This window comes from Macrotis lagotis, chromosome 5, assembly GCF_037893015.1.
Source record: "Macrotis lagotis isolate mMagLag1 chromosome 5, bilby.v1.9.chrom.fasta, whole genome shotgun sequence".
NCBI lineage: Eukaryota > Metazoa > Chordata > Mammalia > Peramelemorphia > Peramelidae > Macrotis > Macrotis lagotis.
The window spans coordinates 5640121-5664741 of record NC_133662.1 but is presented as its reverse complement, the minus strand read 5'-3'; the positions used below and the strand labels follow the sequence as shown (position 1 = coordinate 5664741).

At 42.4% G+C, this 24621-nt stretch overlaps 1 protein-coding gene across 1 annotated transcript in view; it reads left to right on the top strand.

The window, feature by feature from the left end:
- ITPR3 (inositol 1,4,5-trisphosphate receptor type 3) overlaps window positions 1–24621 on the top strand; it is a 119578-nt gene that overhangs the window by 69195 nt on the left and 25762 nt on the right. The window contains exons 21-37 of the mRNA XM_074236536.1: window positions 1481–1625; window positions 4976–5172; window positions 6152–6281; window positions 7932–7989; window positions 8729–8894; window positions 10223–10384; window positions 10521–10595; window positions 11626–11751; window positions 13394–13516; window positions 14450–14650; window positions 16057–16308; window positions 17377–17502; window positions 17980–18105; window positions 19657–19777; window positions 20089–20273; window positions 21878–22026; window positions 22574–22682. Coding sequence (XP_074092637.1) covers window positions 1481–1625; window positions 4976–5172; window positions 6152–6281; window positions 7932–7989; window positions 8729–8894; window positions 10223–10384; window positions 10521–10595; window positions 11626–11751; window positions 13394–13516; window positions 14450–14650; window positions 16057–16308; window positions 17377–17502; window positions 17980–18105; window positions 19657–19777; window positions 20089–20273; window positions 21878–22026; window positions 22574–22682 — 2451 coding nt within the window. The remainder of the gene's footprint in view (window positions 1–1480; window positions 1626–4975; window positions 5173–6151; window positions 6282–7931; window positions 7990–8728; window positions 8895–10222; window positions 10385–10520; window positions 10596–11625; window positions 11752–13393; window positions 13517–14449; window positions 14651–16056; window positions 16309–17376; window positions 17503–17979; window positions 18106–19656; window positions 19778–20088; window positions 20274–21877; window positions 22027–22573; window positions 22683–24621) is intronic.

Here is a 24621-nt window from a genome sequence, read left to right as displayed (position 1 = left end):
GAAACAGAAAAAAAGAAAAAGAAAAAACAACTAAAAACAAACAAACAAGAAACAACCCAAAACTTAACCCTACTTACCTAAAAGGGACAGGGTGAGAAAAGCTGTTTGCAAATCTGAAAGGGTTATGGAAATGTGAGTTGTTGGTTCTGGCTTTTCTGGAAATAACCCAATGTGTGAGTCATTTCCCTCTCTGAACACCAGTTTCCTTATCAGCAAAATAAGGGGATTGGACTGTGATCTGTGAGGTTCCTTCCAGCTGAGATCCTGTGATTTTTCTGTGATTCTGTGTATATCCCCTAGTCTAAATGGCTTCCTGGGTAGCCAAGGGGAGGCCTGAGGCTGGGGGTGGATGGGGGTAGGATCCTGAAACCTGGAGGGTATTGCCTGGAGGTGTTTTTTTCCTATTACCTGGTAGGAGTGGAGAAAAGAGCCTACTTCCCATTTGCAGTAATGCCACTACTAGTTTACTGGTTCCCTCAGCTTTCTTCCATTTAGTCCTTACACCACATGAGCTCTCAACAATTCAGCCATAACTCACCTTCCCCCCTACTCATCTTCTTCCCTTGTAACCTTGGTTCCTGGGTCTTACTCTTAGTATCTGCCCTTGTTCCAAACTTATTATGTCAACCTCTTTTTACAGAAAAAAAAAAAGGTTCAAGAGACAGAATACAGTCAGTCTTTTGGATGACTGCTACCTGATTTCTCTCCAGCCTAATAATAACAATAACAATGATGATGATAATAATAATAATAGCTAGCATTTACATAATGCTTTAGGGTTTGCAAAGTTATTCACAAACATTATTTCATTTTATCCTCACAACTACCCTGGAGGATATGTATGTGCATCATGTTTTATAGGTAAAGAAACTGAAGTTGGGGCAGCCAGGTGGCGCAGTGGATAGAGCACCAGCCCTGGAGTCAGGAGTACCTGAGTTCAAATCCGCCTCAGACACTTAATAATTACCTAGCTGTGTGGTCTTGGGCAAATTGCATAACCCCATTGCCTTGCAAAATCTAAAAAAAAAAAAAACACCAAAAAACTGAAGTTGCTCAGGTCACAGTTCTTAAGTACTAGGTCTGGATTTGAACTTGGGTCTTCTTGACTGCAGATTTGTTGCTTTGTCCTCTAGAAGTCTGGCTTCTTAGGGTCATAAGTCCATGGCAGTTTCCACTCTGGAATAACTCCACAGTGTCTCCCAGCTTCAGTTCCCTCAGGGTGGGGTATGAAAGGGCACAGGTATACTCTCTGAAATCAACCCTCTTCATAGCCCTTGTTATTATTTCAGTCTTGTCCAACTTTTCCTGACGCATTTCGGTTTCTCTTGGCAAAGACACTGGAATGGGTTTGCCATTTCCTTCTCCACCTCATTTTACAGATGAGGAACTGAGGCAAGGAGGATTAAGTGCCTGTGCATCACCATCCTGGAGACTTCTTCTGCATTTACCTCTTTTCTTTCTCCCCAACAACCCTCTGCAGGTTGTCAGCTTGGCCCACAACCTCATCTACTTCGGCTTCTATAGCTTCAGTGAACTTCTGCGGCTCACCCGCACTCTGTTGGGCATCATTGACTGTGTTCAGGGACCTCCGGTCTTGTTGTCAGCCTACAATGAAGATCCTGGGGGTGAGACTGGGACCCTTGGGTGGGACCCTCTGGCCAGAAGGCAAAGGTAGTCTGGATGGTGGGAGTGGTGTGATGTCTCAAAATCCTGTCAGTTGCCTAGCTGTGTGACCTTGGGCAGGTCACTCTTGCCTTAAATAAATAAAAATTTAAAAATAAACCCTGTCAAAAAAACTTCAGGTAATGAAACTTGGGTTGTTTAGCTTAACTAAGAGAAGACTTGGAGGTAGAGATTAGGGGGCCATAGTAGGTTAGGAGCAGCTAGCTCCTAGGTACTGGCCTTGGAGTCAGGAGTTGAAATCTGACCTCAGACATTTGACTCCTATTAGCTGTGTGACCTTGGATCATTCTCCAATCTTCCTGATTCATAGCTGGCCACCAGATCCAGATGACTCTGGAGGAGAAAGTGAGATGGTGACTTAGCACAGCCCTGCCTCACTCAAATCCAATTCATGTGCTTGTCATGGCATCACCTCCCTGTTATCTTGATTCTCTTCCAAAATAAAGGACAAACATTATTATAGTTGTCTTCAAGTCTTTGAAAGATTGTCACTTGTAAGAGGAACTAGACTTGATTTGTTTAGCTCCAAAAGAACTAGTTAGAAACAATAGATGGGAAGCTAAAAAGGCATATTTGGGTTCTTATCTGTATAAGCAAAAGCTTTTTTATTAGAGTTATTCTTTGGAGGTAGTGAATTCTCTGTCACCAGAGATCTTTCGTCTAAGACTCGAATGATCACTTGTTAAGGGATATTCTAGAACAGGTATTCCTAACCTTTGTTTGTGTCATGGACCTCCCTGGCATTTCTGATGAAGTCTTTGGGCCTCATTCAGATTGATATCTTTAGAGGCATAAAATAAAAGGCATGGAATTAGAAAGGAAATATGGTCATCAAATTATTGAGAACACAAGTTCATGGACCTCAGTTTAAGAATCCCTGTTAAGGAAATTTATGTTGTTTGTCTCTGAAATTATTTCCACATCTGAGATCCTCAGATTTTATGAATAAATAACTCCTTCTGTTAGAATTGGGATAATGGAGCATTCCTAATTGGCTAAGGGCTCTCAGATTCACCCTGGGGCCTGCACTCCAGAATTTAGGTTCAAACATGCTCACACTGTTTCAAATACAATCCACCCTGCCACCATATAAGCCCATTTTCCCTCATTCTGGCTCTTCCTTACCTCTTTTTCACCTGATTGGGTTTGGCTGAGTATCCCCTGCAGGAGATACTGTCTTAGAGACCACAGAGTTTGTGTAAACACTTACCATTGGCACACTGTAGGTACTTAATAAATATTTATTGACTGATTGGCAGCTACCTATAGTAGCTGCTTAATAAATGCTAATTAACTAATTGACTCAATCCCACAGAGGTGAGCTTCTAATCCAAGATTGGAGACAAAATTCCTTCCCTTATGAAGCTCCCTGTCTGACCAGGGAAACAATTCTTACTCTTAGGGAACCCCTAGCCTGTTATGAGAGATACAATTCTGTCCTCAGAAATCTTTCTGTCTTTAGGACAAGATACAATCCCAGAGCCTAACCATCTCTCTCTCTCTCTCTCTCTCTCTCTCTCTCTCTCTCTCTCTCTCTCTCTGGCATATGTATGTATATATTTGAAATAATATTTTATTTTCCCCAATTACATGTAAAAGTAATTTTAGCATTTTTTTTAAGTATTGAGTTCCAAATTTTATCCCTCTTTTCTTTCCTTTCCCCCTCCCTTTAATGGTAAGCAATTTGATGTAGGTTATATATGTGTAGTCATATAAAATAGTCATTTTGTGGGAAAAACTTGAAACCCCCCTAACTTGGCCCCCCAAAAGGAAAAAAAGTGAAAAATAGTGTGTTTCAGTGTGTATTCAGATTCCATTAGTTCTTTCTCTGGAGGTCAATAGCATTTTCATCATGAGTTCTTTGTTATTGACTTAGATCATTGCATTGAAGAGAATAGCTAAGTCATTCATGGTTGTTCATTGTACAATATTGATGTTACTGTGTACAATGTTCTCTTGGTTCTGCTCGCTTCACTTTTGTATCAGTGCATGTAAGTCTTTCTGGGTTTTTCCAAAATCCTCCTGCTTGTCATTCTTTTTAGCACAATAATATTCCATCACATTCATATACCTCAGTTTATTCAACCATTCCCCATTGGATGGGCATCCCTCAGTTTCCAATTCTTAGCCACTACAAAAAGAGTTGATAACTCTTTACATATATGAATTCATATCTAATCTCAGATTGGCCTTCAGTCCTATCCATCAAGGCCTACACTAAAGCTGACCTGCTCACAACCTTGTCAACACTGTCCTTATTATCATCCTAGCTAGCATTTATGTAGTGTCTACTCAGACCCAATAAACCACTTTACAAATAATATCTTATTTGATCCTTACAGCAACCCTTGGAGAAAGGTGCCATTATTATCCTCATTTTACATTTACCAGAAAACTGAGGTAAAAAGAGGTTAAGTGACTTATCCAGGGTCACATAGCTCATAAGTATCTGGTGCTGAATTTGAACTCAGGTCCTCCAGGCCCAGGGCTGTGGCTACTAGCTACCTCCATGTATTTCCCTCCTATAGGCCTCCCTCTTCTGGCTAATCTTGCCATTTATCTATATTTCTCCCCTCCCAAACCTAAAATAAAACTCATTATTGGGTAGATAGCCTTCCCTGATTAATTTATCCTACCCTTTTATTACTCCTTTAATCTCAATCTTTTTACTTCATGTATATACCCAGATTATGCAATCAATATTCATTTAATCAATTTATTAAATGCCTCCTATGTGCCAGGAGATAAGAAGATGTAATGACTGAAACATAATTTTAAGGAGTTATATTCTAATGTGGAAGACAGGTACATATATAAATAAATAAATGCAACATAAAGTGAATAAATAGAAAAATATACAAAATTACTAAATATAAGGGTTAGGGAGGGAAGGAACTAGCATTTAGGAGAATTAGTTGGTACTTTCATGTGTTTGATTCTTATATCAAGGTATGGTCTGTCTCTTTGGTTATACTGAGAGTTCCTTAGGATAGGACCTGTGGCTCATTCGTGAGATTGAGAGCTCTCTGTGGGCAGGGATTATGTTTCCTCACTTTTTAATATTTTCTCTCAGCTCCTAGTGTAGGCTCCAGTATAGAGAATACCCTCAGGATATGATGGGACTTGGGTACTAGGGCAATAGTGTCTCAGACTTTTCTATACATAGAAAATATGGAAGTAGGAGATGCTCTTAGGAGGGAGGGGTAGACAGATCATCTTCTCCCTAGCTTACCTTATCCCTCCACTTCCAACGATACTGAATAGATCTGGCATTTACCCCAATCTCTTCTAGGGAAAAATGTTCGTCGTTCCATCCAGGGTGTGGGGCAGATGATGTCCACCATGGTGCTGAGCCGTAAGCAGTCCATCTTCAGTGCTCCTAGCCTCCCCACTGCTGGGACCCAGGAGTCGTTGGACCGGGGAAAGTTTGTGGAGAATGAAGACATTGTGGTGATGGAGACCAAACTCAAAATCTTGGAAATCCTGCAGGTAGTTAGGGCTGGCAGGAGGTGGAGAGAAAGAGAATAAGCACATGCATACATACATACATATATCTATCACCAATTTTTTATAAATCTTATTTCATCCTTATAACATACCTGTGAGATAGGTGGTATTATTATAATTTTGCAGTTGAGGAAACTGAGGCAAACAGATTAAATGATTTACTTAGGTTATATAACTAATAAGACTGGATTTGAACTGAGGTCTGACTGATTCCAGACCCCTGTTCTATCCATTGGACCGTGTAGACACCATTGTTTCAGGTTTTGTAGCATCACTGCTAGGTTGGTATCTGCCCCTTATAGTTTGCATAGTAGGCAGGTATAGTACTGAGGTAGGAAGTAATAATTATAGCCTTTTATTTCAGGGTTTTCAAGACTTATTCCTTCCCATTGCATCTAGAAGGTTATTGGGAGGACAGAATTCTGATTGAAGAAAAGGTGAACCAAAGTTAGAATGGAACACAGACTGGTGCTTTATACTGTCTGGGTGGGGATATAGACCCATGTAGTCTCTAGAATAAGGTAGGGGCAGAAAGTCAGTGAATAAGGCTCCATTTGATGTGATTACTATGAATTTTTTTTTTTTTTTTTTTTTTTTTTTTTTTTTAGAGTTTTCAAGGCAATGGGGTTAAGTGGCTTGCCCAAGGCCACACGGCTAGGTAATTATTAAGTGTCTGAGGTTGGATTTGAACCCAGGTACTCCAGACTCCAAGGCCGGTGCTCTATCCACTGCGCCACCTAGCTGCCCCTGATTACTATGAATTTCTAGAAAATTGGGCACATTCATAGATTAGTAAAGTGTAAAGTTCATCTCAGTTGCAAATAGAAGTTGGTTTAAAAATCATTTTGGAGATATAAACACATCATTTCTTTTGTCAATTACTGAAAAAAGTTTGTGTCTCCATGATGTGGGTGGAGGTGGGATCAGAATGGAGTCCTCATCTTCTTTCTGTCCCCCACAGTTTATTCTCAATGTGCGACTGGATTATCGCATCTCTTACCTGCTTTCAGTCTTCAAGAAGGAGTTTGTAGAAGTTTTCCCTATGCAAGACAGTGGGGCTGATGGGACAGCTCCAGCTTTTGACTCCACAAGTAAGGGTCCCTGGGCTCTCAGTATCCAGGGTCTTTCTTCCTTTCTGTTGGGGAAAGAGAAGGATGTTTTCTTGCCTTGCCTAGAAAGGGAGATGGGCTCATTTGATATTGAGTGGCTTGTGTAAGGTCACATGGTGAAATCATAGTACACCTCTAGGCCTACCATAAGTTCCCAGTGGTCTTCATCCTTATCTTGTCTTTTCTCTACCTCTCTCTACTCTACTCTTCTGCCCTGAGGTAGCCAACCCCCTGTTTCCCCTAATAGAGCTTGCTGTATACCCTGATAAACTTTCCTTTACTATCTTTTTTTTGACTATTTTTCTCACCGAACAAGAATTTATTTTCTTTTTCTCCTTTGGTGGGGAAAAAGAACAAGAAAGTTCTTGTAATGAAGACACGTAATCAATCAAGACATAAGATAATCAATCCCCACATTGGACGTGTCTAAAAAATGTATCTTATCCTTCATATGTGGGTCCATCATCTTTTTGTTAGGAGATGAGTGTTCCCACTTCCATTATCTGCCATACTCTTTATTCTAGCCTTGTGAGGTAGGCAAGTCAGATATTTTAATAACCTTGTTTGACAGGGAAAAAAGCTAAGGCCTATAGATATGAAATTATTTGCTTAATCAAGTCACAGAACCCCTCCCAAAATGGGAAACCCTTAGTGAGACCATCTATTCGATCCCTCTCCATCCTTCTATACAGAGAAGAAAACAGAGGCATACAGAGGGGAAATGACTAGGCTTGAAGTCATTGGCAGAGTAGAGATTAGACCTCAGTTTTTGGCTCCCTTCTCAGTGTTCCTTACACAGTATTATATAGCCAAGATGTAAAGCAGATTCATTTTGGCTGCTGCATTAGGAGGTTTCCATAGAAGACTGGGAGTCTACTGGTGGGTCTGCTTGCCTCAAGTCCTTTTCTCTCTGCAATCTGCCCTTCATTCAGCCAGTAGAATGATTTTCCTAGACTGGGGCTGACCATGTCTTTCCCCTCCTCAGTAAATTCCAGTGGCTCCAGGATCACCTCCAGGATCAAATACAAGATTTTCTGGCATCCAAAGCCCTTTGTAACCTAGCCTTCTAACTTTCCAGGCTTACTTTCTAACACATAATATTGTTTCCAGTGACACTGGTCTCCTGGCTGTTCATGAACTCCATCTTTAAGCTTTGGGCATTTTCTCTGACTGTCCCCCATGCCTGGAAATGCTCTCCCTCATCACCTCTGGCTGCTGACTTTCTAGGCTTCTTTTAAGTCTTAACTAAAATTCCATTTTTTACTGGATGCCTTTCTCAGACTTTCTTAATTTTATTGCCTTTCCTCTGTTAATTATTTCCTTTTTCTCCTGTTTATAACTTGTTTGAATATGTTTGTTTGCATATTGTCTCTTCAATTAGATCATGAACTCTTGGAGGGCAGAACTGTTTCTTGCCTTTTTTTCTATCCCCAGCACATAATAGGCTTTTAATAAATGTTTATTGATTGATTGATCGAGCCTGAATACCTCTGATGGGTTGGGTGCCTTGTTGGGAGATTGAGAAAGATATGGGGTAGAGGTCTGCAGATGGGAGCAGCTAGCTTGATTCCTCTGTCTCTGATTGAAGAATGCCTCCCTTGCCTCTTTCCTTCTGTGTTTCATCTCCTACAGCTGCTAATATGAACCTGGATCGTATTGGGGAGCAAGCAGAGGCTATGTTTGGAATGGGGTGAGTTAGCCCAGGTCTCTGCACTGGAGGCCTGTTTAATGGGGGGGAAGAGGAGTTCACTCTCATGGTAGGTGGCAGACCAGAATTTCATGGCCAGAAGTTTTCTTTGGATGGTTATGGATAAAAAAAATCCATATTCATAGTGCTTTACCCCTTTCCTGTCCCAGATTCCCTTAGAGGCCTTCCCATCTGTTGACGCTCCTCCTTCCCCCACCAAATTCATCAAGGGCTACTTGGATGCATCTCTGTTCAGAGATGTCCTTGCTTGTTCTAGTTTCCATCTGGATCCATCCTCAAGTCATCCAGGACAGAGCAAGCTTTGGTTAAATAGTCAGCACTAACCTCTCATCAGACAAAGGTTGGAGTAAAATGAAGGGCAGTTCCTCTTTTAGGTTCCCTGAAGTATGTTTATCCTCTTCCTTCTTAGAAACTTCTTAGAAAGCAGCAAGGACATTTCTTTATAATCATTTCCCCTCTCTTCCTCCCCCACTCTCTTCCCTCCCCTCCTCTTTCCCTCCCTCCTTCTTTTTCTTCCTTCATTCCCTCTTCTCTATTTCTTTCTCTCTCTCCCTCATTTCTCCTTTCTTTCCTCTTTCTTTTCTTCACTCCTTTTTTATCCTTCTTGCCTTCCTTCCTCCCTCCCCCTTTCCATCCCTCCTCTCTCCCCCCTCTCTCTTTCCTTTCCCTCCTCCCTCTCTTTTCTTCCCTCTCTTCCTTCCTTCTTTCCCTGACTGAGCAGGAAGACGAGCAGCATGTTGGAGGTGGATGATGAAGGTGGACGCATGTTCCTACGAGTTTTAATCCATCTCACCATGCATGACTATGCCCCTCTGGTCTCTGGCTCTCTGCAGCTGCTTTTCAAACACTTCAGCCAGCGGCAGGAGGTCATACATACCTTCAAACAGGTGAGGTCCCTCCATGTCATGCCCCAGCTGACTCCAGGCTATGAATCCTCCTGGAAAAGCCATCAACCCCATGAGGATCAGTTCCAGAATTAAAATAACATCTGGGGGGGGGGGGTGGGGAGGAGAGGGGAAGGGGGAGAGCAATGCCTCTCACACTTCTTCCCATTGGTTTTTTTGCAATAGTCTTGTAGGAGAAGACAGGGATTAAATGCCTAATATGTGCTAAACTCTGGGTATTCAATTAGAAAAGCTGAGACAGTCTTTGTTCTCAAAGAACTCGCACTCTAATTAGAGAAAATAACATATATCAGAAAGTTTAGCTACAGTGCAGATAGGAAGGCCTAGAAGTCATCAAGCGAGTCAGGTAGTGGGACCCAGAGATCTAGGACTGTCCTGGAAGACATAGAGGGTCTCCACAGGCATAGGAGCAGAACAGTTGGTAAGGTTGGGTGGTCCTCTGTCTGACTAGAAATGGGAGTTGTTGATTCCCATCTCATCTGAGCTCCAGGATCCAGGTAACTTCTGTGAAGTGAGAAAACAGAGAAGGGTAGCTCCAGTAATGGCAAAGGAGTCTTCTCATAGCTGAACTGAGGAAGGAAGTGAGGGGAGAAGGCAAATGGAAGAAGGGGGACTCTATAGTGGAGGGTTTTCTAGCAGTCTAGAGGAGGGAAGGTCCAAAGTTAAGCATCTTGCCCAATGATATCACATAGATAGTAATAATGATAATAACAAAAATTTATATAATGTCTTTAAGTTTTGTAAAGGATTTTATATTTAACTTCCTAATATTTATAAATATATGCCTATACATACATGTGTATACATATATACTTATCTGTATACATGTATACATGTAGAGAGATAGGCATAAATAGATATTTAGACATATTCACTCATACATATATATATATATATATATCACATAAGCACATATGTATTCTAATTTGATTCTCACATCAGCTTTTTGAGGTAGGTGTTGTTACTAATCTTCATTTTATAGATAAAGACAAAAAAGCTGAATGAATCAAAGTGACTTATTTGCTCACAGTCTCACAGCTAGTATATGTGTCTGAGAGAAGGTTTGAGTCAGGTCTTCCTGTTTCTGAGTCCAGGGCTTCATCCACCATATCTCTGAGCATCCTCCAGGAAGTGAGAGAGCAAGGATTTGATTTCCAGTTCCATGACTTCAAATTTAGTGCTCTTTCTATTGCAATACACTGCCTGCAGAAGTAATAGAAGACAAAATTGAAATGGGAAGTGGTAAGGTCAGACTGTAGAGAATTTGAGGCATTTCCTTTAACCCTGTCCTTGCTCATCCTCTCCTTTAGGTGCAGCTACTGATCTCAGCCCAGGATGTGGAAAACTACAAAGTGATCAAGTCTGAACTGGACCGGCTTCGGACCATGGTGGAGAAGTCAGAACTGTGGGTAGATAAGAAAGGTAGCAACAAAGGAGACGAGGTAGTAGATGAGAAAAAGGAGAAGAAAGAGGTGAGGAGGTCAAGAGGGAGGGGCATGGGGCAAGAGTAGGGGCAGGGACCAGGAATGATCTTGATGTATGAAGGTGGCCTTGACCATTACCTGATCCCTGGTCCTTAATGTTGGCCCTTTCTTTCCATGCTCCCAGCACCCCGCAGATGAGGAGGGGTTCACTCAACCACCTGGGGAGAAAAGCAGTGAAAACTATCAGATCGTCAAGGGGGTGAGTGGTTGGGACTAGAAAGGGTCATATGGAGCTGGAGAGACTGGAATCTGGGGAGGAGGAGTCCTGGTTCTAGGGAGGGTTTCCAGAAAGGGGAACTGTCTTTTTCAGGGTTGCATACCTCCTCCAAGAGTCATCTGAATTAACTCTGAGCTTTGATGAGCAGTGGGGCATGTGACTAGATCTTTTCACTCCTTCTGCCTTCTAGCTAACCAACTTTTTAATAGACAGATATAAATCTGACTAGTTAGATAAAGCATTTCTTAAATGCTTACTATTTGCCAGATATTGTGCTAAGTCCCGGAAGTACAAATAAAACAAAAAAGATAGTTCCTATCTTCAAAGACCTTACATTTTAGTGGGAAAAGATACCACATAAAAGCTAGTGGGGAGGGCCTCTCTATAGGGGCAGAGCTACTGGTGAGGAGGAGGAAAAGACCTTATAGAATTAGGAGGGGAACTGGGAGACAAGTAAGTGTGGGTAAGCCTGGTCTCCTTTTGAAATGGTGATTCTGTCAGTGGACCTGGGAGAAAATGTAATAACATATAGTAGGCTATTATCTGGCTTTTTATTAAGATCCTCTTTTTTTTTTTTTAACATTGAAGTTTCAGTTTTAATTCTCTTAAATTTAGTGGAACTCAGTTTGACAATTAGATAATTCCTTTATCCATTCATCTATCCACCCATTTATTTCTCTATTCATTTGTCTATTAATTTATTTGATGAGTAGAATCAAGACATTTTGAGAGTTCCTGGTTTTTCTCAATATTTCACTTGGGCTTCCTGTAAACTCATTCTCACTCTCAGATATCTTTTTTTTTCAGTTTGGTTTTTAAAATGTGCCAGTGCCTACATTCACACCCAGGAGGGCATTGGTTCAACCCCCCCTAAGGTTTACTGCCCCTTCCTCATAACTAGAGACTTTGTAAAGGGGCAGGGGTGAGGTACATATAATAGGAATGTGTTCTCCAAGTTCCTTTTCCCTCTTATTCCTTCACCACCCCCATTTCTCCTTTATCTTCCCACCAGATCCTTGAGCGGCTGAACAAGATGTGTGGTGTTGGGGAGCAGATGCGGAAGAAACAGCAGAGGTTGCTCAAGAACATGGATGCCCATAAAGTCATGCTGGACTTGCTACAGATCCCATATGAAAAGGTGGGGACAGAGCTCTAAACTCAATTCCTTATCTGATTCTGACCCAACCTTCAACTTTCTCTTCTTACTCTGACTCTTGCCCTATGGCCTGATTCTTTTTTTTTTTTATAATTTTGTAAGGCAATGGGCTTAAGTGACTTGCCCAAGGTCACTCAGCTAGGCAATTATTAAGTGTCTGAGGCCAGATTTGAACTTGGGTCTTCCTGACTCCAGGGCCAGTGCACTATTACTTTGCCACCTAGCTGCCCCACCATGTCCTGATTCTTTCATAGTTATCTCCCTGACCCTAACTCTCACCTTTAATCCCTCTCTAGCTTGACAATGACCCTTGGGAGCTCATGAAGAGCTCATCAACTTCTCAACTCTGAGGCTTGACCTTAATTCTGAGGTCTAGCTTCTTACCTACATACCACCTCTTAATAATAATAATACAGTTTTCCCTTTCAATTTGGACTTCCCCATTGTGATTTTGATATATTGTGGATCAGCATAAGAAATTAAATGGGAATTTGTCACAGATATAAAAAAAAAGCTTAGAAACTTAGAAATGCCTACAATGTATAGTATTGTATAATATCAATTTTATCTTTTAATATCATAATAATTTAGACTTCTGCTTTGGTATGAAGAGGGGCCCAAAATTTTTTACATAGATTTTCCAGATTGTGGGAGCACTGTGTCTCTAACCCCTGTGATGTGGAAACAATAGCTGTAATAATAATTACATTTATAGGTAATTAGGTGGTGCGGTGGCTAGAATGCCAGACCTGGTTTCAAGAAGACTTAGCTTCCTGTGTTCAAATCTGTCCTTAGATATTTACTAGCTGTGTGACTCTGGCTAAGTCACTTCACCCTGTTTGCCTCAGTTTTTTCATCTGTAAAATGAACTTGAGAGAAGTGGCAAACTACTTTTTTTTTTTTTTGAGGCAATGGGTTTAATTGGCTTGCTCAAGGCCACACAGCTAGGTAATTATTAAGTGTCTGAGGCCGGATTTGAGCTCAGGTACTCCTGACTCCAGGGCTGGTGCTCTATCCATTGTGCCACCATTGGCAAACCACTTCTATAGCTTTTCCAAGAAAACCTCAAAAGGGATCATGAAGAGTCAGGAACAACTGAAAAATGATTGAATAATAACAACATAAAGCTTTGCAGTTTACAAAATAGTTGGTGTGATTTTTGTTGATCTTCAGGATAGCTTAGAAGTGTGTTTTGCAAGTATTATCTGAATTTGAACAGATGAGGAAACTGAAAGGAAACCTTTTCCAAGGTCATTCAACTTGGAAATAATAGAGGGCTATCTCCTGATACCAAGTTTTTTTTTTTTCTGTTGTACCAGAGTAAAAATGCATCTCTTTCTATTGCACCCTCAGAAAATGCATCTCTTATCCTGGCTCTCATTCCTAATCCTTTACCTGGATTCTCATCTCATGTCCCCATCTTACTTATTCATTAGATTTTTAGATTCATTAGATTTACCCCAACCTTGACTCTGATCCCTCCCTTTGACCCCTGAAATTTATCCCAAACCCTTTTCTTTTACCTTACCTCTGAACCTGATCTGAATCCCATTATTTACCCTTGTCCATCAGTGGGGATCTTTCCCTGGGATCCAGCCTCACTCCCTTCTTCTTCCTCCTGCAGGGAGATACGAAGATGATGGAAATCCTCCGTTATACTCACCAATTCCTACAGAAGTTCTGTGCTGGAAACCCTGGAAACCAGGCCCTGCTCCATAAGCACCTCAATCTCTTCCTCACTCCTGGGGTAAGGGGAGGACAGGGCCCCTGGGAGAGCAGATCCTTCAATTTAGAGGATCTTTGTGGAGAGAGGGGACTCCAAGGCTATTCAGGGAAGAGGGATCCTAAGTACTCAGGGGGAAGGAAAGAGGGGAGAGGGGAGCATGAATAGAAGGAGAAGCTGGGGGGCTCTAGAGAAGTATTTATGAAGTGCCTATTGTGTGGTGGCACTTACTTGGGGGACCTTGGACAAATTACTTAATTTCTCTGGTCTCATTTACTTCATCTTTGAAATGGAAAAGTTGGAAGAGATAACTTTTTTATTAAAGTTTTTTTCCAATTTCAAGCATATATTTTTTCCTACCTTTCTTTTTCCCCATCAAAAGAAAGACAAAATACTTGAAATAAATAAGCATATTCAATCAAAGCAATCAAAAGTGCCCAATCTATATGCTGTATAGGAGGCACTAAATAACTCTAAGGTCCTACCCATTTCTTGATCTTTGATCTTTGATTTTGGTGTGGGAGACATTTCTGGGAAAGAGACCTATTAGGGAAGCAGAAGAAACTTGGAAAGGACCTTTGTCCAACTCTTTTCGTTTTATAGATTAAGTGACTTGTCCAAGATTATATAGATGGTAAATCAGCCGGGATTCAGACCTAGGTCTTTTGAACTTCCAAATTCAACCCTCTTTCCATTGTCTCTTGATTCTTTGACCTCAGTTGAGGATCATTTGACTCAGATGGTCTGTTAGATTCCCCACGTCTCTGATATGAGTTTTGATTTCTACCTTGTTGGGGAGACTTGGGACCCCCTGGTCTTGGAAGCCCCAGTTGAAATAGGGATTTCATGGTGGGGCCTGGGTTGTCCCGATGATGTCCCTGAGAGAATGGATAGAGAGCCAGGAGGAGGCAGGATTCCTATTCCTGAGGCTGCCATTCCTCTTTTGGATTTTGGCAGCTGCTTGAGGCTGAGACGATGCAGCACATCTTCCTGAACAATCATCAGCTCTGCTCGGAGATCAGTGAACCCGTCTTGCAGCATTTTGTGCATCTGCTAGCCACCCATGGGAGGCATGTGCAATATCTGGACTTCCTGCACACTGTCATCAAGGCCGAGGGCAAGTACGTCAAGAAGTGCCAGGATATGATCATGACTGAGGTGAGTGGAGTTGGCAGGGTGGGCAGAAGGGAGGGAGCCAACAGCTCAAGGGATTGGCAATGGCTTGCTCCCAGTCTTGGAGGGTCAGGCAAGAGCCTCAGGGAGCTCAGGTAGAAGGTCTGAAAGGATTCATACTGGGAACCTGAAAAGATTCAAGCAGTTTGGAGCCAGGAGAACTCAGGCAGCTGAAAGACCTCAGGCAGGGAGTCTTCTCTTTGTGCAAAGCCAAGGAATGTGTTTGTGGAATAAAGGGACTGACTCATGGACCTGGATTTTATTTTTCATTTCTTCACTTAACAAGCATTTGTTTTCTCTCCCTCCCACCTCTCTCCCCACCACTGAGAGGAAAAAAAACAACCAGAAAAAAGTCATTGTAACAAATCTGCATAGTCAAGCAAAACAAGTTCCCTTCTGCATCTTGAGTCTTTCTCCTCTCTGTCAGGAGGTGGGCAGCTTGCTTCATCACTGGTTCCCCAACATTGTGGTTTGATCTTGGATTTCCAAGCCAAATCAGAAAGACCAAATGTCTCCCAACCTATGATAAAGCCTCGACCATGTCAAAGTAAAAAAAAAAAAACCAATAAATAAAAGTAATGACCAGTGGAGGCGGGAGAATTCTGGCAACAAGCTTAATGGGACTCAGGCAGCAAGGACTAAGACAATGCATCTAAAATACAGTGAGATGAAGAGAATTCATGCAGAAAGATTATTATAATTCAGGGGAAAAGTCTGAAGGATCTCAGCTTGTGAGCCTGAGAGAATGTAGGCAGTGAGACTTCCTGGGGGCCTGAAAGTACACAGGCAGGAGGCTTAATAGAACTCAGTTGGAAAGCCCAAAGAGGGGACTCAAAAACTTGGGCAGGGGAGGGGACTTCCTTTGAATGTTAAATTCTTGTTCCCTTTGCTTTGGAGAGAGCTTGAGCTTGTTGCATGGGGTTTCTTTATTTGAGAAAAATTCAGTGTCCAGAGGGGGCAGGTAGGTATGGAGGTGGAAGAATGTGTAGCTGGGATTGATGCCCAGCTAGATTAGCTTTAGGAGGGCAGGAAAGCAGTTCCTGCTTGAGGAAAGTCAAGGTCTTTTACTCTCTTCTCCCCCATTATATTCCATTTGGACCCAGAAATTCTTCTCCCTCATTATATTCCATTTGGACCCAGAAATTCTGGATTCAAATCCTAGTTTTACCCCTTACTTGCCTAAATGATCTTAGGTAAGTCAGCCTCTGTGAATCTTAGTTTTTCCATCTGTCCTATGAAGGTTTGGACTTGATGGACTCTAAAATTACTTCCATATCAAGCCCTGTGATCCTATGAGCCTGGATATTCTTATGGAGGAGTCCAATCTCAGGCATCTCAGGATCTGATTGGCCTCTGGTGATAAATCCTTCATTCTTCCCTATGTTCTGCAGCTAACCAATGCAGGGGATGATGTGGTGGTGTTTTACAATGACAAGACCTCTATGGCCCACATGTTAGACATGATGAAAGCAGCAAGGGATGGCGTGGAAGACAATAGCCCCCTCATGTACCACATATCCCTAGTGGATCTCCTGGCTGCCTGTGCTGAGGGCAAGAATGTCTACACTGAGATCAAGTGTACCTCCCTGTTGCCCTTGGAAGATGTAGTCTCGGTGGTTACCCATGAGGACTGTATCACTGAGGTACCCCTTCTATCTGCCTGAGGGAGGCTTAAAGAGAGGGAGGGAGGAAGTGAGGGAGAGAGGGAGAGGACACAGGGGAGGTATGGAGAGGAGGGGGAAGAAGGGAAGGAGAAGGGAAGAGAAACATGGAGCAGGAGAAAAAGAATTCAGGAAAGAGGTAGAAGCTGGGACGAGAGAAAGAGAGAGGGAGTACAGGAAAGAGACAGGAGAGAGGGAAGTAGAGAAAGAAGGAGAGAGAGATGGGAGGAAAAGGGTGAAAGAAGGGAGGCAGAAAAGGGAAAAAGAAGGAAAAACTAGAGAGATACAGAGATGGAGGAGGGTGAGAGAGGGAAATAGTGCAAAGAAATGGAGACAAGGTAGAGGTAGAAAGGAGTCTAGTCAAGGAAGAGAGAGAAAGTTTTGGAGAGAGGGAGCAGATATGAGAAATCAGAATGGAGAAATAGGAGACTGGAAGAGAGATTAAGATAGGGGAGAAAGGCAGAGAAGAGGGATAGAGAAGGAGAAAGAATGGGAGGAAAGCCTGAGACAAGGGAAAAAGAGGTGAGAAAGGAAGAGAGGAAATGAGAAAAAGTGGGGGGAAGGGGAGAGGGAAAGGATGAGGGAAATAAGATAGAAAAGCAAAGGGAAGAGAGGGAGGCAAGGGAGGAAGAAAACAAGTTGGAAGGAAAGGGACACAGAAAGGAAGAGAATGAGTCAGATTGTAAGGAGAGGGAGATGGAAACAGATAGGAGGGAAAAAAGAGGGACACAAGGGAAAGGAGAGAGGGAGATTGATATTTGAAGGGAGGGAAAGGGAGAAGGGAGAAGCAATGGAAAAACTGAGAGGAAAATGGAAATTGTTGGGGTGGCTAGGTGGTGCAGTGCATAGAGCACTGGCCCTGGAGTCAGGAGTACCTGAGTTCAAATACGGCCTCAGATACTTAATAATTACTTAGCTGTGTGGCCTTGGGCAAGCTACTTAAACCCATTGCCTTGCAAAAACTTAAAAAAAATTGTTGGTTGCATTTGCCTTTTCTTCTAACTTCACCTATTCCTTCTCCCACTTCCCTTTCTCCCTGCTACTCCCCAGGTGAAAATGGCCTATGTGAACTTTGTCAACCATTGCTATGTAGACACTGAGGTGGAGATGAAAGAGATTTACACCAGTAATCACATTTGGACTCTGTTTGAGAATTTCACCCTGGACATGGCCCGGGTCAGTGAATTATGGAAGAAGCCAGGGCATAGGCAGAGAAGCCCTCCTTACCCCCAAATATATATGGCCCAACCCATACACACTCCCAGGTTTCTGCCTCTCCCTGGCTGTTGCTGGGTTCCTGTGGAGATTCCTTAGCTGGACAGACCACTCTGCTCCATTTCTTAAGGAGATCCACCCTTGCACTTGCTTGTGATAGATAAAGATTTTAACAAGGAAATCAGGCCTCAAGATTTTCTCTATTCCCTCTGTAGTAGGATGGTGTGTCTGGCTTGATTGTGGGAGGTTGACTCTAAGGAAGGAGGTTGTTATGGTAGTCTCTGAGCCCTTTGATTTGGGGAGCAAAAGGGATGGGAATGTAACACTGGGAAATGGAGAGGACTGATTCTGGGGCGACATGGATTCTGGAATTCTTCCTGCCTAGGGACACCCTCACACCCTCTTTCATCCATTCTCACCTTCCCTTGCAACCCCCAGGTCTGTAAGAAACGAGAGAAGCGCGTGTCTGACCCAACCTTGGAGAAGTACGTCCTGACAGTGGTCCTGGACACTATTAGTGCCTTCTTTAGCTCTCCCTTCTCTGAAAACAGCACCTCCTTACAGGTGAGTCATCCCTAAAAAGCAGCCTCTGACCTTCACCTGGTCTACTTTGAGTCTGCAAAGTCATTTTCTTTCTTGGAGTCTCAGATTCCTTATCTGAAAAATAGAGGATTTGGACAGGATGCTTTCATGGATCTTAACAGTCTGTGGTATTCCTACATTGCTCCCCTTCTCTTCCCTCTCCTTTCTCTCTTACTTCTCTCTCCTTATTTCTTTTTCCCTTTTTTCTCCTTTTTTCATCTCTTTCCTTCCCTGTCTCTTCTTTTTTCCTACCCCTTTCCTCTTCCCAAAAAATGAAGAAACATACAGTTGGAAGCAAGCTACTGGATTTGAGAAGCTGTGTTCCCTTGAGGCCATTGCTATCCTTCTCTGGGTCTTAGTTTTCATCTCCATTACTGGGGGAGGGGTGAAGGATAAAGTCTGGACAGTGTGAAAAGTGAATTAAGAGAGTAGAAATAGCATTTATTGTTTGTTGTTCAGTCATTTCATTAGTTGCTGACTCTTTGTGACCCCATTTGAATCTTCTTAGCAAAAATATGATTGGTAGCTCATTTTACAGATGGAGAAACTGAGACAAACAGGGTGAAGTGACTTGTTCAGGGTTACACAGCTAGTCAGTGTCTGAGGCTGAATTTGAACTCTGGTCTTCCTGACACCAGGTCCAGTCCTCTATCCACCGCACACCTAGTTGCCCTTAGCAACAGTATTATTTTGTGAAGTTGATTCCTGCTCTCATTACTCTTATCTGCTTTGGACTGGAGCCTGGACCAAGAGTTAGAGGAGGCACAGAGAGGAGGAGACCCTTTGCTTTCCCTCAAGAAGCCCTCAGTCTGATGGAGAAAATGCTCAAGCATCTTTGATAATGGACCAGATGCAGTTCCTGACCTTAGGAAGCTCCCAGTCTGATGGGGAAATAGGACTCAGCCAACATACAATATAAACAAGCACAGACAGAATGCAAGGGGTTGAATGGAGGTGATCCAGGGTCAGTGAGGCCAGTCAAGGAGGATGGCCTGGCTTCATTTTGAGAGTGAACTTGGAGAACAAGGGGGATACAGATTTGTTGAGAGGAAGACTAGCATGCTGGGTAAGAGTACTAGGATCAAAGTCCAGAAGATCTAGGTTTGAATGTTGACTCAGATACTTACAAGCTGGGTGATCCTGGGTAAATCACTTTACTTCTCTGATTCCTCATGTACAATGAATGAGTGAATGAATGAATGAATGGAGGGTGTCTTATGGTCCTTGAGGTCATCTAAGGTTCCTTTGAGCTGTAACTCTTTGGGGGGTTTTTTTGTGTCAATCAAAATTTTATTTTATTTTTCCAATTATACATTTTGAAAGTTTTCAACATTCATCCATATGCATATGCATATTTTTGTATCTCTGTGGTTCTTTTAGAAAATTTGGAGGAAATTTTAACCTGGGAGAGAAATTGGGTCTGGAGTTGGAGACCGTGTATCCCAGTGATGGGGTGCGGCGCTGGGAGCTGGGAGGGCACCTATGTGTCCAGAGATCTGTCCCCTTCCCCAATGGCTCCCTCCCCCTTTCCAGACACACCAGACGATTGTAGTGCAGCTTCTCCAGTCCTGCATGCGGCTACTGGAGTGTCCCTGGCTGCAGCAGCATCACAAAGGCTCAGTGGAGGCCTGCATTCGGACCCTGGCCATGGTTGGTAAGGTCATCTCAACCAGTCTCCTGTCCTGGACGGATTAAAAAAGAGAAGTGAGAGAGGGAGGAAGGGAAATGTCTGTACTACAGGGAAGGGGGAGATACCTCCTTTGGCCTTCCTTAGATCCAAGCAGACGGGGATCTAAAATATCAGATGGAACACTTGGTTTGGATTCTCTTCTTTTGCCATTTCATGTTTAGGCAGTCTATTAATAGTCTAGACCTAAACTCTGCCACACCTAAGAGACAGTGCAAAGGGCATGATAAATCTAACCAGCTACATCTGCTCTTCAACCAACTGGAACTTTCTTATAGCCAAGAGCAGAGCCATCTCGCTGCCCATGGACCTGGATGCCCACATCAGCTCCCTCCTAAATAGCAATGCCAGCTGTGCTGTGCAACGTAATGCTTCAAGCTACAAGTCGGCCACTCGAGCTTTCCCTCGTGTCACTGCCACCGCCAACCAATGGGACTATAAGAACATCATTGAGAAGCTGCAGGTAGGCAGGTGAAGGGCCAACCTTACTCACAGGCTATTCAGCCGGTGGCTGCCTACATGATTTGATTCTGCAAAGTGAGGGCCTAGAGAATCATAGATTTAGGTCTGAAGATGACCTTGGGGATTATTTGCTTCATTCCTTTTCCTTTATAGTAGGCAGCAGAGCTGGGTTTTGAATCCCAGTCCTTTGTCTCCAAAGCCATCTCTCGATCTATGCCTCATCATATGCTTTAGATTACATTATTGGCATTGTCTTCTTTGTTATTGTTCAGTTGTGTCTAACTCTTTCTAACTCCTTTTGGGGTTTTCTTGGCAAAGATACTGGAGCGATTTATCATTTCCTTCTTCAGCTCATTTTATAGAAGAGGAAACTCAGGTAAACAGGGTGAAGTGACTTGCTCAAGGTCACACAACTTGTAATAGTCTGAATCTGAATTTGAACTCAGGTCCTCCAGGCTCCAGGTCTAGTGCTCTATCCACTGAGCCACCCTAGCTGCCTTCAGGGCAGAAGCTAAGTGACTTGCCCAGGATTGCATGGATAGTAAGTATCTGAGGCCAGATTTCAACTCAGTCTTCCATAAAGCAATGGCTTTATCCACTGCACTATCTAGCTACTTCTAATTGGAAAATGGAATGCACTGGCTTTTAAAATGTAGATATATGTCTGGGAGGGTTAATATATCTTAAACCATTAATATTTTCATCCAATAATCTGCTTCTCTCTCACTTGGGCTCCCAATATGTATAGCCTGTTGGTCAAAAATTGTCTTCCTGAGAGTTTGTTTTTTGTTTTGTTTGTAGCAAAAATGCTTTTTTTTACCTGATTGGCCATCATCTGTGAGTGGCAGACTTGTAGTCAAAATCACCTGTGCACTAGCAAATTGTTGCTAATAGGCTTGGTACTCAGTGGTTGCATTTGTAAAACAAATTCACATGACCCATACACATTTGGGTTTCTGATTATTTAGCACGTTGTGGAAAAATTCATTTTCCCTTTCTCTGTGGGAAGTACAGTAGACTACTGAGAGAATGGAGGTTTAGATGGGGGGTGGCAGAGAAGGATCATTTTGGGTTACTCTTCTCCTAAATCAATCAATTAATCAACAAGTTTTTATTTATATATGTACCCCCTGGGCAAGGTTTAAAAATTATTTTTGTGTGTGTGTGTTTTTTGACTATTGTTGAAGGCTTTGAGCTTTCACTGTAATGTAAGGGAGTCCAACACAAGTAGAAATTGTGAACCATACATATTGTACTAGAAGACCACAAATTAACATTATCTATATTGTATCATATCGTTAAACAATTCCCAATTGCAGTTTAATCCAGTTCTGTCTGCACTTTTGGGAGTCTGCATCTGTGGTCTGGGGTCTATGAGCTTAGCACTTCTGCTGAAATGCATGTAACATGACAGCAGAAGCAATGCATCTAGCTCACAGGGAGCAGAATTTCATGGTCTTAGGGCTTTTATAAGAAGGAATATGAAATATGAAATATTCCTTGTTGTATCCACTCCTGCCTACCTGGCCCATCCCTAGTCTTGACTTGGGCTATGACCCCAGGCTCCTTCTCTTCTCTGATTGGCTTGATTCCGGGGATCCCTAGGACATCATCACCACGCTGGAGGAGCGACTGAAACCTCTGGTGGAAGCCGAGTTGTCCGTGTTGGTGGATGTGCTACACTGGCCTGAATTACTGTTCCTGGAAGGGAGTGATGCTTACCTGCGCTGTGAGAGTGGAGGCTTCCTGTCCAAGTGAGATGGGACCCAGTGTTGAGTGGGGAGGGAGCAGAGCATCCTGGTTCATTCTGGCAATGGTGTCACCTAGGAAGAGAGGAATGTGGAGGCTGGCAGAGCCATCCCTGGGGTCTTTTGGGGGGGGTCTAGGAATTAGCTACCTTAGCTTAGAAGTGGGCAAAGTAGAGAGAAATAGGGAAGGGAGAAAAAGTAGGTATTCCAGTCTAACAGAAAGGCAGGGGTAGTTGTCAAAAGACATCCAGGGGAGACTGTATCTTCTCCAAGGTACCTGAGCTATGTGTTAGGAGTGGGGGAAGGAACTGGACCTCTAGGTCAGGTGTTCAGAGCACAATGAGTAACAATACCCCTGGAGAGGGAGAAAAAGGATTAAGGGTGTTTGGGCAGTTCTGTGTCTTCCTATCAAGATGGGATTGGGGGTGGGGATGAGGAAAGATGGGGAACAACTTTGAGGGACCCAGAAGAAATAATAGTTAGGAGACATGTGGAAGCTCTGGGAATTCGAGTGAATGGAGTCTAAGCCCCCTTTCCCTGGTCTGGTGCCCAGGCTGATCCAGCATACAAAGGACCTGATGGAATCCGAGGAAAAGTTATGTATTAAGGTGCTTAGGACTCTACAGCAGATGCTGCTCAAGAAGAGGAAGTATGGGGATCGGGTGAGTATGGGACCTGATGAGGGAGGACCCAAGATTGGTCACATCCCCTTCCTCTCCCCTCCCACCCCTTCTTTCTCCTTCCCTTCTTTTGGACCATTTTTACCATTTCTACCCTGTATTCACATATTCATAGAACATAGAATATCAGAGTTGGAAGGTATTTCAATGATCATCAAAAATTCTTTTTTTTGTAACTGTCAACCCCTTTGGCAATTTGGGGAAGCCATTTTCAGAATACTATCTTTTCTTTTTAGATGTGCATGTAAATAGTACTTTATTTTTTCTAATTACATGTAAAGATAGCTTTCAACATTCTTTTTTTAATAAGATTTGAGTTTTTGGGGTTGCTAGTTGGTACAGTGGATAAAGCACCGGCCCTGGAGTCAGGAGGACCTGAGTTCAAATTCGGCCTCAGAGACTTAATAATTGCCTAGCCGTGTGACCTTGGGCAAGTCGCTCTTAATCCCTTGCATTAAATAAATAAAATTAAAAAAAAAAGATTTGAGTTTCAAATACTTCTCCCTCCCTCTTTCCCTTTTTCCTTCCCAAGAGAGCAAGTAATATGATACAGGTTATATATGCACAATCATGTTAAATATATTTCCATTGAATACTATTTTTCTTTTTTTCTTTTTTAGCTTTTTTTTTAAGGTTTTTGCAAGGCAATGTGGTTAAAGTGGCTTGCCCAAGGCCACATGGCTACGTAATTATTAAGTGTCTGAGGCCAAATTTGAACCCAGGTCCTCCTGACTCCAGGGCTGGTGCTATATCCACTGCGCTACTTACCTGTCCCTTTTCTTTTTTATCTTAATAATTTTTCTTTTTTTCCCCTACATGTTCTAAGGTTTACAAATGTAAAGATAGTTACATGTAAAGACAGTTTTCAGCATTCATTTTTAAAAAAATTCCCTCCTTTCCCTCCCTGTTCTCCAAGACAGCATGAAATCTGCTATACATGTACAATCATGTTAAACATATTCCCATATTAGTCATGTTGTAATAAAAGAATCAAAACAAAAGGGAAAAACTATGAGAAAGAAAAAACAAAAAACATTTAAAAAAGTAAAATAGCATGATTTGATTTGCATTTAGATTCTATTTCTCTGGTTGTGGATGGCAGAATGCTATTTTTATTTATTTTTTTTTAGGTTTTTGCAAGGCAAATGGGGTTAAGTGGCTTGCCCAAGGCCACACAGCTAGGTAATTATTAAATGTCTGAGACTGGATTTGAACCCAGGTACTCATGACTCCAGGGCCGGTACTTTATCCACTGCACCACCTAGCCTCCCCAGAATGCTATTTTTAAATGTATAACAATATGTAGGGTTATAAAAGAACCTAATTATATTAAAATGCAGTTATTGAAACATCAAACAAACATTTCAGTTCCCAGATTTAAAAAAAAATTTTGATCTTTGATCTAGGCCCATTTTTTAATAGATGGGGAAACTAAGTCTCAGAGTTATTAGAGAAGTGATATTCCCAAGGTCACCAGACTGGGCTGTGATGGAGCTGCTATCAGAACCCAGGGTTCTTGAGTCCCAATTCTGTTCTCTTTCCCCTATATTTAATAGTACCTATAACTAATGGTATTTAATTGTTTCTATATCTCTCAAGTCACTAATCCATGTATGGCCTGGATACTCCCTTTCTTTTTTTCTAGACAGATTGACAAAGCTTAAGTTCTTGTTGTTTTGTCATTTTAGTCACACCTTACTCTTCATGACCCGATTTGGTATTTTCTTGGCAAAGATAAGAGAGTGCCATTTCCTTCACCAGTTCATTTTACAGATGAGGAAACTGAGGCAAATAGGTTGAAGTGACTTGCCCAGGGTCACATAGCTAATAAGTGTTGAGGACCAGATTTGAACTTGGGAAGATGAGTCTTTCTGACTTGAGGTAGGGCAGTCTCTCCACTGTGCCACCAAGGCAACTAGAG